Source organism: Grampus griseus (assembly GCF_964374135.1).
Source record: "Grampus griseus genome assembly, chromosome: 3".
In the NCBI taxonomy this organism is placed as follows: Eukaryota; Metazoa; Chordata; class Mammalia; order Artiodactyla; family Delphinidae; genus Grampus; species Grampus griseus.
In genome coordinates, this window is record NC_139019.1 from 9,697,623 (window position 1) to 9,713,538 (window position 15,916).

The following is a 15,916-nucleotide window of genomic DNA, read 5'->3' on the forward strand; positions in this document are numbered from 1 at the left end:
CCCAAAAATCTTAGGAAATTGTTTTAATGTTGTTTTAGTAGATATGATTTCTTAAGCAAGATTCCAAAAAGCATGAATCCTAAAGAAAACAGACTGATCAATCTAGCAAAACTAAAATAAGCCCTTCTGTTCATCAGAGGACACCGTAAGAAGGTGAAAAAGCTCAAACTGGAAGAACATGGTGGTAAACACATTAAATTAACAGAAAATGAGTGTACAAATATACTGAGAATTAAAATAACTAAGAAAAAGGAAAATCAGTAACAGAAAAATGTGTAAAAGACATCAATAGGCATTTAATGGAAAAATAAACACAAATCTCTAATAAATATGTAAAAAGTCCTGTTAGTGCAGAAGGTAGGGAGATGCCAACTTCAAAGCCACCAGATTTGCAACAAAAGGGCCAAGAAAACTTGGAAAGTAGCAAGTTTTTGCTGAGTATATGGAGCAAAGGATTAGTCATCTCTGATGGGACCGTAAATTTGTACAGTTACTTCTGAAAGCTCTTTGACTTTATAAAGGAAGCTGAAGACGTTCAAATCCTGAAAGGCTGCCAGGGCTGCCCTGTGCGTACCCAAAAGAAACACATGCACACCTACACTAGGAGTCCCACACAACCATGTCCCAAGCCATATGTTTCCAAAAAGCAAACCCTGCAAACTCTGCAAATGTTCTTCTCAGGAGAAAGGATAAATGCTTTTTGGCATAGTCAGATAATGAACTAGGAGGCATCAGTGAAAAAAAAAAAATTCATGAACTACAAGCACCTATATCGACATGAATAAATCTGCAAAAGAGACGGTTGAGTGAAAAAAATGCAAGTTGCAAAGAATATGTAACATAATTATGTAAGATTCAAAAACAGGCCAACTGGACTTCCCTGGTGGCGCAGTGGTTAAGAATCCGCCTGCCAATGCAGGGGACATGGGTTCGAGCCCTGGTCCGGGAAGATCCCACATGCCGCGGAGCAACTAAGCCCATGCGCCACAACTACTAAGCATGTGCTCTACAGCCTACGAGCCACAACTACTGAGCCCGTGAGCCACAACTACTGAAGCTCGCACGCCTAGAGGCCGTGCTCCACAACAAGAGAAGCCACCGCAGTGAGAAGCCTGCACACCGCAACGAAGAGTAGCCCCTACTTGCCGCAACTAGAGAAATCCCGCGCACAGCAATAAAGACCCAATGCAGCTAAAAATAAATAAATTAAATTAATTAATTAAAAAACACACAAAAAAACAAAAACAGGCCAACCAAATAATATTTTGCATATCTGGATGTTTGCATGTGGGAAAATACAAAGAAATCCAAGGGAATGAATAAACATAAAAATTCAGTTTAGTGTTTATCTCTAAGACGGTGAGGTAGGCAATTAAAGAAAGGCAGAAAAGCATCTCAAACAACCATTGGTCAAATTCTATTTCCTCAGTAGAGCTGTGGCATTTTTGAAAACATCCATGAAAACATACCACATATTTTCCATTGTATATATCATATATTTCATTATACTATATATACCACTATCTTAAAGTATAAGATTTTTCTGAGAATCATTTGTAAAGCATAATCTCAAAAAAATTCACTTCATAACTAAAGCCCTATGAATCAATGATAACATTTAAAAAATAAGCTATCAGTCCATTTTAATAGAATACTTTTATTTGGAAGTACCTTATTTTATCATTGTATTCAATTAGCATTTCAGAGTTTTATTTGGTTTTGTGCTTTTCTGACTTAACATGAAAGAATTCTCCCTGGGAATAATGATGCCAGTGAAATCTGTGAAAAATGATGAATTCAATCCCCTGGCAGAAACACTGCTGATTCCTTTATATCTTATTTCCTAAAATTCCCTTATTTTGAAGTTTTTAATATTTCTCTAAAAACTTTCAAATATCCTACGGAGCTTTATTTCTTCATTAGTTTATTATTTCTTTGTTCTGACTCTAGAGCTGCACAGGAAACTAAGTTCGGATGAATTTTCTCCCTCTGGAATGCTAGTTCATTAGCCAAATATAAGAAGTGTTTGAAATGGCCAGGTTCAAGCTTAAACGAAATCTCTGTACCCGCACCCCAAAGGGCAGTTTAAATAGAATCGAGCTAACTTAATTCTGTCTCTTGAGTTTCGCTCTTGCATTTGCTGCATTATCTCCATATTAAGTGGTTGATCACACACACGAAGGTTAGCTTGATAGACATCTTGCTATAGACACTAGGACAGCAGAGAAAGATCTTGCTATTATCCTAAATAACATCCCTAAGGCAGCATGAAGACTAAGTTACCTGAGGGCAGGCAATGTGCTTTTCTCATCCAGAGCTGTACTCCCAGTGTCTATTACATTGTGTGACACATAGTAGGGCCATAATTTATGTGTGTTTAACGAAGCCATGAATGAATGGATGAATGAGATCTTGCACTCCTTCCTGTCCTAAAAGAGGAGTCCAGAAACCCATGTTCTTACAGACTTGTCCTTGTTTCACTGGCCCTAGCAACCCACTCACACGGCTGAGGGCAACACTTCTCTGATTTGGGAACTAGATAGGCAGACCTCAGCTTTTAGACACAAGTCCCAGAGGGATGCTATTAGCTTCCACAGTCCCTCAAAGACCCCAAAAGGCTTTAAAACAGTGCTAACAATTCCAGTGTTTCAGTAACATTGAGGAATTTCTCTATTCCCACCTTCATCTCTTTGGTAAAATTATTTTCTAGTACCAGGTTACAAAGGCATTAAATGAGCTTATTAGTAACAGTAGGACACAGACACTCAAAATTATAGTGACTTGAGCAACTGTCCACCTGAGGCAAGTGCAGTTTTTATGGTTATGAGACCATATCAAACAGTGTGATGTTTCAGTACATCGTGGCTATATGATCACATACATACTGCTCACACATTAATTCAAGAATATCACCATACTGTGGTGTCCCTAGCAGAAAATGGTGACAGTCAGAATACTCTGTCTTCAGTTAATTTGATATCATCATAATCATCCACTAAATAAAACAAAAAGAAGGAAAGGTATAAACAAATAACAGTGCTCTATGAAGATGAGGGCATTTCCTATCTACTTGTGCACGTGACAAGTGAGTCATAATTATAATATTTATAAAAATTAATTAATTCATTAAGAAGAGGACCAGCCCACATATATCAAATATTTTCTCAGTGACAAACACTATGTTATTTAAACACTTTTCCACATTTGATCCTTATAACCAACATCTCAGATAAGTACTATTCGCCCCAATTTACAGGCAGATAAATTGAGTTTCTAGAGGACTAGTATATTTCCCAATGTCACACACTTAGCAATAGGCAGAGCGAAGATTCAAAGCCAAAACTTACCGGTTCCAAACTGCATTGTCTTAAACACCACCCGGACCACCTCCTAAACATTAGAGCTTCAGTATTTCTTGGGCATTTACGATACGACAGGCAATCCAAGAATCCCGAAAGACAGAATGAACTCTTTACCTTAAATGAGGACTGTCAAAATGACAGTGAGTCTCAACAGGTGGAGACCATCATCTACACATCAGAAAGAGAAGGTTAATTGCTAGATTTGGGGTAAAGCTGGCAGTCAATTCCTTGGACAGATCTTTTCAATAAAATCTTGCTGAGAGTTACATTCTCAAATAAGTGTGTAAGACGAAGCAACAATTTGTGACAAGTTTTAAACTTCCTCAGCTCTTGAGGTACTAAACAAACAGATGTTTCCGAAGACTGGGGCTTATGAATACCACTTTACTGTCAACAAATTAGGCAACATCTTTGCTGCCTGCTGCTAACGCAGCAATCTCTTAAATTTAAAATTCTATGATAGCTTCTCCTGGATAAAAGGGAATTAGCATACATTCACATACCATGAAATAAAAAAATCAAAGGTTCCTTGTTGAAAACAGGCAATGGTTGTGTTGGAGCTAAGCTCACAGTGTTGGCTTAGCCTACCCAAATGTTTAAGTTAAAAAAAAAAAATAGTAATTTTGCAATCCTGCTCTGTCTCCTTTGACACAAGTGAGTTTCCAGACCCTCCCAACTCTAACTCTGAAACCACTGTCAAGTGCTCATGACCTTGCTTTCAGTTTTATGACCCATCTCCTGCACAGAGGCTAGCATCTTATGTGGCTGTCACCAGCCTCCATGGGCTTCAATCCATTCTCCACGCAGTTGGCAGAACCAACGCTTCCTACCAGAATATCACTTCCTTGGGGAGAACCGTCTTCCATGTTGTATCGCCCACTCAACAAAACCCAAAGTCTCTAGCCTGACTGCTCACCAAATGGTCCTGTCTGTCTGCACCCTTAATCAACACCAGTCCATCTATGGGCTCACTATACCAACCACACTGATCCCTATCCACCCTTGTCTTTCTGACTTTGTACTTTCCTTCTGAGCAATGCCTTTATCCCAGTTCCTTCCCTGCCAATGTTTCACATCTTCAACACACAAATATCCCTCTGTGAAACCATCACTGGCATGGCCTCCTGTTCTCTTCATGGCACCAACGTGTTCCAGCGTGCTCTGCCTGCTGACGTGTCTCTCTCTGTATTTGACAGGAACCCCCTGGAGACCAGGAGCTTCACCACATTCACTTTTTATTTATTTATTTATTTTTGTTCTTTGGCGGTACGCGGGCCTCTCACTGCCGTGGCCTCTCCCGCTGCGGAGCACAGGCTCCGGACGCGCAGGCTCAGCGGCCATGGCTCACGGGCCCAGCCGCTCCGCGGCATGTGGGACCCTCCCGGACCGGGGCACGAACCCGCGTCCCCTGCATCGGCAGGCGGACTCTCAACCACTGCGCCACCAGGGAAGCCCCACATTCACTTTTGAAGCCCAAGGAGTGCCTGCTAACATGTTGGGTCCATACAGTCTTTCACAAGCATCTTTTTTTAAATAAATAAAACCAGTGATTTTACTTCTTAAGAGTCCCGGTCCACGTGAGCTCTCAGTGTGAAAAGCTCTCTTCCAGCTACCTGTCTTTCGCCCAGCTTTTAGACAATGTAGAACACACCTAGACTATCTGAGGCAGTTTACAATATACTTACAAACTTCTTTTAGACTGTGTTTTCCCAAATATAAAGTCCATGCCATAACCCAACTGGAGATGTTCCCATATTGAACAAACTCCCCACATAAACGTGTAGACATCTATCTGCCTTCCTCTGAAGCACCAAATCTATTTGGTAACATCTTGCCATCCTCACGACTGAATTACTTGGCTCTATTATTCAAGTCCAAGAAAAGTCCCCATGTTAAAATATTCAGACGTGACTTACTGTGTATCATGAAAGGTTTGAATGAGATGAAGGGCACAGTGACACATCTGGAACAGACTTAGGTGCTCAATGTTTTGAAGAAACTGGTTTGTGAGAAATTCAATAATTCATCTGCTAGAAAGAAAGAGCATCTTCTAATGTGGAACAAGCATTTTTTACACATATATACATTTTGTAATTTTTGCCCCTCTGGTATGTGGGATCTTAGTTCCCCAATCAGGGATCGAACCCCTGTCTCCTGCACTGGAAGGCAGAGTCTTAACCACTGGACTGCCGGGGAAGTTCCTACATTTTGTCTTTTTAAACATATATTACTCCAATTGGAGTCTTGGGTACCTATATTATAAAAATGGCAAGGCTAAAGATGATTGCTTTATTAGTTTTCCTTATTCTACAGTAAATAATGACTCCACTCTACATTCAAATACCTCTACTTCTTAGAATCAAAGCCATAGATTATTTTAATATGTGAATCCAAATGCATGTGCATATGCATGAAAAATAAAATTGGCAACAGAAATTAAACTCTTGAATGGAATACAGATGCTCATAGAATAAAATTTATTTTCTCTAAAAAACTTTCATAATTCAGCTTGTAATATATAATACCACCAATAGAAAAGCACCATATTCATTTTCTATTACTGCATAACTAGTTACCACAAACTGAGCAGCTTAGAAAACATATAATTTTTTTATAGCTAACAGTTTTGTAAGTTTTGTAAATTTTGTAAATTTCATAAGTTTTTTAGGCGTGGCATGGCTGGATTCTCTGTTCAGGGTCTTACAAGGTTCTCATCAGAGTTTCTGCTGGGCTACTTTCCTTTCTAAAGGTTCTGGGGAATAACCTGCTTGCAAGTTCATTCAGGCTATGAGTGGAATGCAATTCCCTTTGGTCCTAAGACTGAGGTCCCCTTCTCCTTGCCGGCTGTCAGCTGAGAATCACTCTCAGGATCTAGAAGCCACGTGTGTTGCTAGCCACGTCTTTAGCTCCATCTTTAAAGCCAGCAAAGGAGAATTTATCATGTGTCAAATCTCTCTAGCTTTGAATTTTTTGACATTGTCTTTGAGCTCCAGACCGACTCTTGTCAAAATCATCGTCAGCATCATCATCATCAGTCTTCCAAGCATCAGGTCTCCTTTAGGAAGAGTTCATAAGATAGGTCCAACTATTACTTGAATTCAAGTTCTCTCCCATTATGTTCCTGCTGCCCATGGGAATCAAGGGATATGAGTAAGGCATCTAGTCTGGTATCCTTAAATTTTCAGTAGCACTTGAGAAAGTCCCCAGGGTCCTTTGACTGAAGGTTAAAACATTCTGTGGCAAGGATCTTCTAGAAGGGTCAACAGAGTCCCAGACTCCAAACTTTGTTAAGTTCTAATAACTCCCAAGGAAGGGACATCTAGCCCCAATTTGAACAGATCAAGAAGACATTCAGAAGAATGTGAGCCCTGAGCTGGGTAACTGGATCCACAGGAAGAGATGACCTGGCAAAAGAAGCAGGATATTCTAGATGGAAGGGATCACATGCCTATAACCACGTGAGGTGGGAAAGAGTGGTGTATTCATGAAATTGCAGAAGCGGGAACAGGTCCTTCGTAGACATGGTTCTGATCTATGTGTTTACATAGATCAATTTCACACCACATGGAGGATGGATTTGGGCAGAATGCAGGCAAAGGGATGAGTTAGAATGCTGTTCCAGGGGTCTATAGAGAGTATGACAAGGGCATGGGTACAGGCAGGTCCTCTGCGGCTTGCAGGAGCAACAGAGGGCCCCATCTAGAAGAGGACCAGGTGGCTCCTAGGGCTGCTGGACCAAGACCTCCCTGACAGGTCTTAGCCTGAGGAATGGGTGAGAACCAAGTAGTTGCAACTGGCCAGAGGGTGGAATTGGGCTATTAGCCTATTAGCAAGAAGGATTTGGTCATGACCCTAAATAAAGGGCCTCCTCTATATAAATAACATTCCTGATTCAGATCTCGATGGTTCTGGGGAATTAGGGAGAAGCCAGGGAACCAAACTCTCTTGTTGTAGGAGGAAGGAGGATCCAAGAGCTTGGAAAGGTTTGGCCTGAAACCAGTGAGGAAAGCCAAGAGAGGAAGGCGATGAGGGACATAGTGGAACTGTAGCTACAGTAAGAAGCAACAATAATTCTATTCTAGAAGACTGATAACACTTCAACAACCACTAATTGATCTGATTTCTGGAAGCTATGATATGAATTTGCTTAGAAAAGTCTGAGAAGAGTTTAAGAGATCACAGTGTTCTTATTTGCAGCTACTTGTACCCTAGATATGAGGATGCAGAAGTTGCTTTGTGCTGTAACAATAGCTATCTCCAGATTCTCCCCTCTCCAAATTCTCGGCATTCTCATTTATGATTTGATTGACTATTGCAAAGTTGGCTGTTATTAATGCATACTAATAATGTCTTTTCATTACATTTAAATTGTCAGTGTAACTACCAGGAAAGGTCTTAGGAATCAGATGGAGCAATTTCCTAACACCAGTACAGGCAGAGGAAAACCAAACTGTATTTATCAGTCATTTTTACCACTTATATAAAAATCTGAAAAATATTTGATTCTGTTTCATTCCCTCTAACAAACCCTCTTACTCCTCCCTAGTATCCCTAAGAAGATAAAACAAATCTAAACCATCACAGACTTCTTTACCTGCTCTCCTTTTTCAAAAATTGTTTACATTCTATTTTGTTTATTTTTAAACATCCCCTTTGATGTGCTAACTAGGTTAGTCTATCACCCTTAATAAAGACTTGAATTTCCAAAGGTGCATTTCTGAAGCTGAGCAAACAACTAGGTTGTGACAGAAAAAAAAAAAAAAAAAAAAAAAAAAAAACAGTGGAAGTTATGTATTGGATTTTCTCCAATGAAATATCAGTAAATTTCTTGTATTATTCAAATGCAGATTCATACATTAGACATTTCCAAAATACAAAAATAATCAAGCTTGATGAAGACATATATATAGCTATACGGCAAGGGGAAATAATTAGGCAGAGTCATCTGCACTCAGCACTATTATTTAATATATATTTAATACAGAATTATTGATTATGTATCATGGGCTGTGATCTGGGAATACAAGAGACAGTATAAATAATCACAAGCTGTCATGGGATAATTTTTCTGCCTACTTTGGCAGTTCACTGATGTGTTCTATTCATGAAACATTAGACCTAAGAAAAGATATCAACTCAATCAAATCAAATGAGGGAGGAGGAAAGTTTTTAAGAATTTAAAAGGTAATCTAATAGATGCAACATCTAAATGCAGCCAGTCCTAATGGGAACTAAACTGGTCTCTGACTTTCAGGAACCACAGAGTCTCTGTTGGACTACTCTATGTCACCACAGATTCTTCCACCAGCACCCAATCCTCATGGCCACCATCTCCTAGCACAAACCATTAGATGTCACAGATTTGGGGTCACTTAGTTCACATTCTCAAGAGCACAAGACTAATTTCTTGCAGGCCAGTTACTGGATTAATCACCCTTGGGTCAGATATCCATTTTTGATCCAATCAGAAGTTGGGAATTGAGACACAGGATACAACATGGTCCCCCAGGCCTGCTGCTACCAAGGGCTGGAGGGGGGTGAAACAAAATACAAGATGGAGATGAAGAGTATGCAAAGTTATCACACAGAAAGATTAGGAATACAAATTGAAAAGGTAATCTGACCAATGGTGAAACAATGGGTTTCAAAGCAAATGATGTAGATGTCAACTCAACCAGTGTTTACAGACCTAAAAAAATCTGACAGACTTACTTCTCAGGCAATGTTCACCATTAAAAAAGAGCTCTTCAAATATGTACAACCACATGTACTAAATCAAATACACACTTATAAATATTATTTTTCCCCATACTTTAGTCTCACTAACTTCAACCAGTCACCCTTCTGAAAACAATTTCAAGTGGACACAATTCACTTCTCCTTTTTCTCGTCCAACCTACTTTAGTCAATATGGATGTTCGGACAAGTCTGTGATGAGTTTAAGAGATTACAATGTATCTATTTGTAGCTAGTATAGCCTAGGTGCTTGCGTGCCAAAGCAGATGGGCTTTAACATACCGCAATTAAGGCTTTACTATTGAAAATTATATTTCAAAGCAACTTAGTCTAACAAGAGGTGCAATGATTTCCATTTAAAGGTTATCACTGTTGGACAAAGCAAAGAACAATGTTAAAAGATTAATGGCAGGTAGCTCCAATAGGAAACATTCCAACTACAAATTAATCTTACAATGATAGAATATTTTAAGAGCAATGGATTCAAGCATGTTTTAGTTCTTTTGTGGCAGTAGTTGGTTAAGAGACCCTCAAACTCACGTTCCTGCCTCTTAGGAAGAGTGGCTACAGACGCCAAGACTAGGAATCCCTGCCCCATTTCCATCTATGAGAGGGCATGTGACTGGTTCTCACCAATGGACTGTGGTTGCAGTGATGCAATTGACAATGCAATTGACCAAGAGGCCGTAGGGGATGGCAGGGCTCTCAAGAGAGAAGCCGGGTCCTTAATTACTGCGTGGAAGGGAAGCAGCCCCCTGACCAGCATCCACCACCTCTATCTGTTGCATGAGTAAGAAACAAACCGCTATTGTGTTAAGTCGCTAGAATGCTGGAGTTTATTTGCCATAGCAACTGTTGTTTCCTTAACAAATATACCTCCCTAAAAATGTAGCATGCCAAAACCACAATACAGAACAAGATGACAGGAAAGTACGATGCATTTTTGAAAAATAAAGTCATCTTACGGAGGTTTATTTATGTTTCTTTCACACACACACTCACACGCCACACTCACACACACACACTTCTATTTTTAAATATGAACACATGGTCCTTAGGCAGATAATTTATTTTGTGGTCAAGCGACTAAGTTTGTTTTTAAATATTTCATAATCTCAAACCAACCCCTAACTGAATAAGCAATCCATTCTATCTATGGATTTGAATGCTTTCACACACAGGATAATTTAGCATTGTATATTAGCAAACAATACAAGTTACACCAAAACCTTCTCGCCTTCATTTCCAGAACCTGCAACTCTGGATCATTTAGAAAAAAGAACCAAGCTGAGAGACTGTGACATGGCATCTCCTCATTTCCAGTAAGTTGACTAAACACAAAGCCTCCTTTTTGTGTAAAATGATGCATAATTTGCATTCAGGGCAGGCATTCATTTTATGAAGAGTTTCAAGTACAAATCAGATCAGACACCTTTTGAACATCTTAAATTGGGTTGGTTACAATTCCTTTCCAACATCTATCTGACTGAATGTTCTAATCGACCACCAGGTTTGCAAGGAGAAGAGAAACACCACAATTTCCTTCCACTGGCAGCTCAAAGCCCAGCCCTGAGGAGCAGTGCGCACAGTACCTGACACTGCTCATGCTGCCGGTCTCGGATCCAAGCTTGCATCGCTCCAGTTGGCTGGCGACGATCTGGCGTTCTGCCTCTAGCTCTCGGGTCAGCCTTTCAAACTGTAATTCCTGAAATAAAACCATCAAAAAGATTAATGCTATCAGCTATACGGAAACTGGAAATCAGACCAAAAAGACAGTATGGTCAAAGGGAAGATTAGGATTTCTCAAGATGTTAAATTTGAGAAGCAGAGGTTGCTGATGTGGACCCGAAGAAGGATGAGGATTTCAAACAGACTTGAATTCATATCACAGTCCTGGGACCCATCAGCTGCAGGGCCTTGAATAAGCTATAGTCTTTCTAAGGATCAGTTTCGTCATCTGTAAAATGGGTTTACAATACTTACTTCATTAGGTTGAGTTGAAGATTAAATGAGACACTGACCATGAAAAATAAGCCTGTGCTATGTTTGGCAAATGTCCTGTACCCAACAGATATTAATACCCCTGTAACCAAAAGTGAAACAATAAATAAACAATTTATTTGTTATATGATTTGGAGTATCATGTTTAGTCCCTACTGGCCATCTAGGTGCTTCTATATACTAATTGCATCTTCATATTACTTACCTATTGCAGATTGAAGAAAATAATGCCTTAAACCTACACTTTTCCTTCTTTATATTCCAGCAGAAGGACAAGGACGCTGATTCTAATTACAGAGTCTAATTACACGGTGAATTACCTTTGTGATATTTGATACATCACCTTAAAAAACAGCCAGCTGAACCAAGGAAGAATGCTTCTAAAAATCTGCCTGACACCCACTGTTAAAAGATTAACTTTAATGAAAAATGATTCATTGAGTATGGCAAGGATTTCAGCTGTTCCAGCTACAGGACTCTTATACCATATTGTAAGCTTTATGTTTTATTTTTCCATACACTTAAGTTTTTATAAACATAATTATAGTAAATTATGTATTTTAACTAAAAAATTCTGAAAAAGTTTTCATAATGTCACAAATAACTTCTTTTAAAAAATAAATTATTGGCACAGTTGTATTTTAAGGATGGGAAACCTTCTAAGAATGTGGAAAAATACTGAAAAAGAGGGTAGGGGTTAACTTGGGAGAACTAAAACTCCCAGCATTACAGGGATTTGTCTTCCCAGAAAAGATGAGTTTATTTTATTTGCTACCCTGGGATGCCCTAGGGTGAGACCTTTAAAAAGTAGGGTCTGGGGGCTTCCCTGGTGGCGCAGTGGTTGAGAGTCCACCTGCTGATGCAGGGGACACGGGTTCGTGCCCCGGTCCGGGAAGATCCCACATGCCACAGAACAACTAAGCACGTGTGCCACAACTACTGAGCCTGCACTCCAGAGCCCATGAGCCACAACTACTGAGCCCACATGCCACAACTACTGAAACCCACGTGCCTAGAGCCCATGCGCCGCAACAAGAGAAGCCACTGAAGTGAGAAGCCCGTGCACCACAATGAAGAGTAGCCCCCGCTTGCCGCAACGAGAAAGCCTGCATGCAGGCAACGAAGACCCAATGCAGCCCCCCAAAATTAATTAATTATTTTTTAAAAAATGCAATATCTGTGAAGTGCAATAAAACGAGGTATGTCTGTATATTTTATCTTAAATGTGTCTGTATAACAGTAAACAAACTCATACTTTTGAATTGATAACACCTTAAAAACATTAACACAAAGATTATACAGAGCTCCTCATAGGTAAACAGAAATTCATTATTCGTATTATCTAAAGCACTTTAATTTGCTGCATTTTTGCATAAGTTACAAGCAGTCCAATATGGCAAGACAATCTGAGTCAGGATTTACAAAACTTTTTGGGCTTCTGCTAGGACAGACACTACCCTTGGGTGTGCTTGCTGAAGGCTGTGGCCTCACTAAATGTTTTCTTCACATTAGTTTTATGGGAGGGGGGTGTTAGTAGACATTTTCTTCATGAAATCTGCCTTCCAAACTTATAGTCACAATACTCAGTGCTCTTCATCTGTGTGCAGCTATTTAATTCCATCTGACATCACTTCCTTTCTGTCTGAAAGGCTTCTTTTAATATTTCTTGTAATATGGCTCCTTCAGTAATGAATTCTTTCAGATGTATATGCCTAGTAAAGTTCTCATTTTGCCCTCATTTTTGAAAGACATTTTTGCTCCACTGTTCTCTCTTGCATTTACTGTTTCTAACCAAACAAAACTATGATATTCCTTGTCTTCATGTCTTTGAATATATTGTATCTTTTTTCTCTGCCTCCTTTTAAGATTTTCTCTTTATCATCAGTGCTGAACAACTTGATTTTAAAGTTCTCTGGGTGTAGTTTTCTTCAGGTTTCTTATGCTTGGGGTTCAGTGGGTTTCTTGGATCTGTGACTTTATAGTTTTCATCAAATCTGGAAATTTTTCAGCCATTAATTCTTCAAAATTTTTTTTTTTCTTTCCCGCTATCTTCTCTCCTTTGGTGACTACAATTAAGTGTACATTAGGCCACTTGGAATTGTCTCACAGGTCATGGATTCCTTTTTCCACTTTTAAAAGTCTTTTTTTCTTTCTTTGTATTTCATTTTGTTTAATTCCTATTGGTGTCTTCAAGTTAACCAGTCTTTTCTTCTGCAGTGGCTAATCCACCATCAGTCCCATGGAGTGTATTTTTAATCTCAAACACTGATGAATCAAACATGTCTAGAAGTTTCATTTGGGTCTTTTTAAAAAAATCCTCCATGTCTCTATTTAACTTTCTAAACATATGGAATACACATATTAAAAACTGTTTCAGTGTCCTGATTTGCTAATTCTAGCATCTGCATCAGGTTCCCAGCTGGTTTCCCAGCTTGGCTGGAGGGTGTAAGCACATATTCTGGGTTCTGGTGTGAACACCAGGTACTAGTTCCTCCCATCCTTCCAGGTAGTTCTTTCCCTGCCCCCTGCTGGTTTCCTTACATACATGTGCTGCTCAGTTCTCTGCTGAATAGTCCAAGGGGACCCTCTGCAGATCTCAAGGGTTCTCTTTCTGAGCAGCAATCACCTTTCTTCTATTTTGCCCTGCAAATTTCAGGCACCTTTACCTCTCTGGGTTCTCAGTACTTTCTCCCCAACTCAGGGAGTCCTCTGGGCTCTGCCTGGGTCCCCCTTCCTTTTCTCCACTGTTGTGGGGAAACTCTCTCAAGGCAGTAAGCTGGGGCAATTGTAGGGCTCACCTCATTTGCTTTATGTATTTAAAGAATCTTTTTTTTCAGTTTTATTTTTAATTGAAGTATAGTTGATTTACAATGTTGTGTTAGCTTCAGGTGTACAGCAAAGTGACTCAGTTATATATATATATATATATATGTATATGATCTATATATATAACCTATGTGTGTGTGTGTGTATATATATATATATATATATATATATATATATATATATGTTTTTGTAACATACACACAATGCGGTACGCGGGGCTCTCACTGTTGTGGCCTCTCCCGTTGCGGAGCACAGGCTCCGGACACGCAGGCTCAGCGGCCATGGCTCACGGGCCCAGCCGCTCTGTGGCATGTGGGATCTTCCCGGACCAGGGCACTAACCCGTGTCCCCTGCATCGGCAGGCGGACTCTCAACCACTGCGCCACCAGGGAAGCCCCACACAATGCATTTTTGAGAAATAAAAGTTGTCTTACAGAGCTTTATGGTTCTTTCACACACACACACACACACACACACACACACACACACACACTCATAATCACACACAGTGCTATATATAAAATAGATAACCAACAAGGGCCTACTGTACAGCACAGGGAACTATATTCAATATTTTTTAATAACCTAAAAGGAAAAAGAATCTGAAAATATATATATATATGTCAACTCTACTTCAATAAAAATTAAAAAAAAAATCACTGTCCTTCATTGCCTAAAGTGTAGTGTTTTGAAAACTGGTGTTTTTGTTTTTGTTGTTGTTGTTTCAGGTGGGAAGGTATTACTTCTGGGTCACTGTTACTTTCTTAGCTGAAAGGTGAAAGATTAAGAATTAACTATTTTTCCCCCATGCTTGATTTGTAAATGTTTATTTTCCACTGTATTTAAAAATTCATACTAAATGTACTACTAAACAGCTAAGTACTGAAGTTTTTACCCGTTTAATTTTGTTCACTATTTCAGTATTAAAAATAGAAGCTCTTTTTGGGTTACTTGTATCTTTAGTTTGCATGATGACTTTTTAATTGAATTGGAATTTTCTTTATTAAGGAAACTGAATCAATGTTTTGCCTTTTAAAATGTCCATTCAATAAATGTTTACTTTGTCATGGCATATATGAAACAAGCAAGTAATTAAGTGAATTTTCCCTCTGTGTTTCTCTAAGGAGTACACAGCAAATGTCAAGGTCTTCCAGGAGCAAGGAAGTTTCTCTTCTGCACCTAAAATCCTATATTTTATTAATAAAGTAACACAAAACATAATAAAAAAATTGGAGGCAAAAGTATTTATTGATCACTTACTATTGAGTGCATAATTACTAGGACAGCATATAAGGAGGAAACTTTTCCTGCTGAGTTGCCACTGTATCTGGTATCTAGGACAGTCCTGGCACATAGTAGGTGCTCAATAAATATCTTTTAAATAAATATACCGATACTAAGTGCTTCACATGCATTGCCTTATATAAACATCATAAACCTGCTATTTCTTAGGTTCTGTTTTTTTCCTTACTTTACAAAAATGTTAAGGTAATGGGATGAAAGGATTAGCCTTGGTCAGGAAAGAAATTCTTCCTTCAAAAGTAGGAAAGAGAATGAGATCAAAGATGATGTCTTAGGAGATCTGGACATAGAGAAGGGAAATGTTGAATGAACGAATTAATATTGAATGAACTAAATATTCTCAATACTGTCAATTATTTTGTTTCAGAGACCACAGCAGTCCATTACTGTAGAGACATGAGATGTCAGTGTCAACTATGAAGTTCATTAACATTCATATTTACTCATTATTTAAATAGTTTTTATTAGTATGAACTCTAGAGATTGGGTTCCAAAATGCCTTACTGCATTGTCACTTATTTTACATCCATTTTCTACCTTACCCCAACCCAAGGGCCTAAGACTTATAGGAAGGGCTGTTTTGGCCACAGCACATGGTTGGGGATGGGAACTGTCAGGACCTAAGCTAGTCCTGTATGGTTTTACACTTGGAATTGAAAACTGACCTTAGAATTGGGAACTAGCTGAGC

At 39.1% G+C, this 15,916-nt stretch overlaps 1 protein-coding gene across 2 annotated transcripts in view; it reads right to left on the minus strand.

Moving 5' to 3' along the window:
• The window catches only part of CTNND2 (catenin delta 2), a gene marked incomplete at its 5' end in the record, with an annotated part of 935,921 nt that overhangs the window by 583,016 nt on the left and 336,989 nt on the right, over window positions 1-15,916 (minus strand). For both annotated transcript variants that reach the window (XM_082650874.1, XM_082650873.1), the window contains one exon: window positions 10,691-10,803. In XM_082650874.1, coding sequence (XP_082507000.1) covers window positions 10,691-10,803 — 113 coding nt within the window. The remainder of the gene's footprint in view (window positions 1-10,690; window positions 10,804-15,916) is intronic.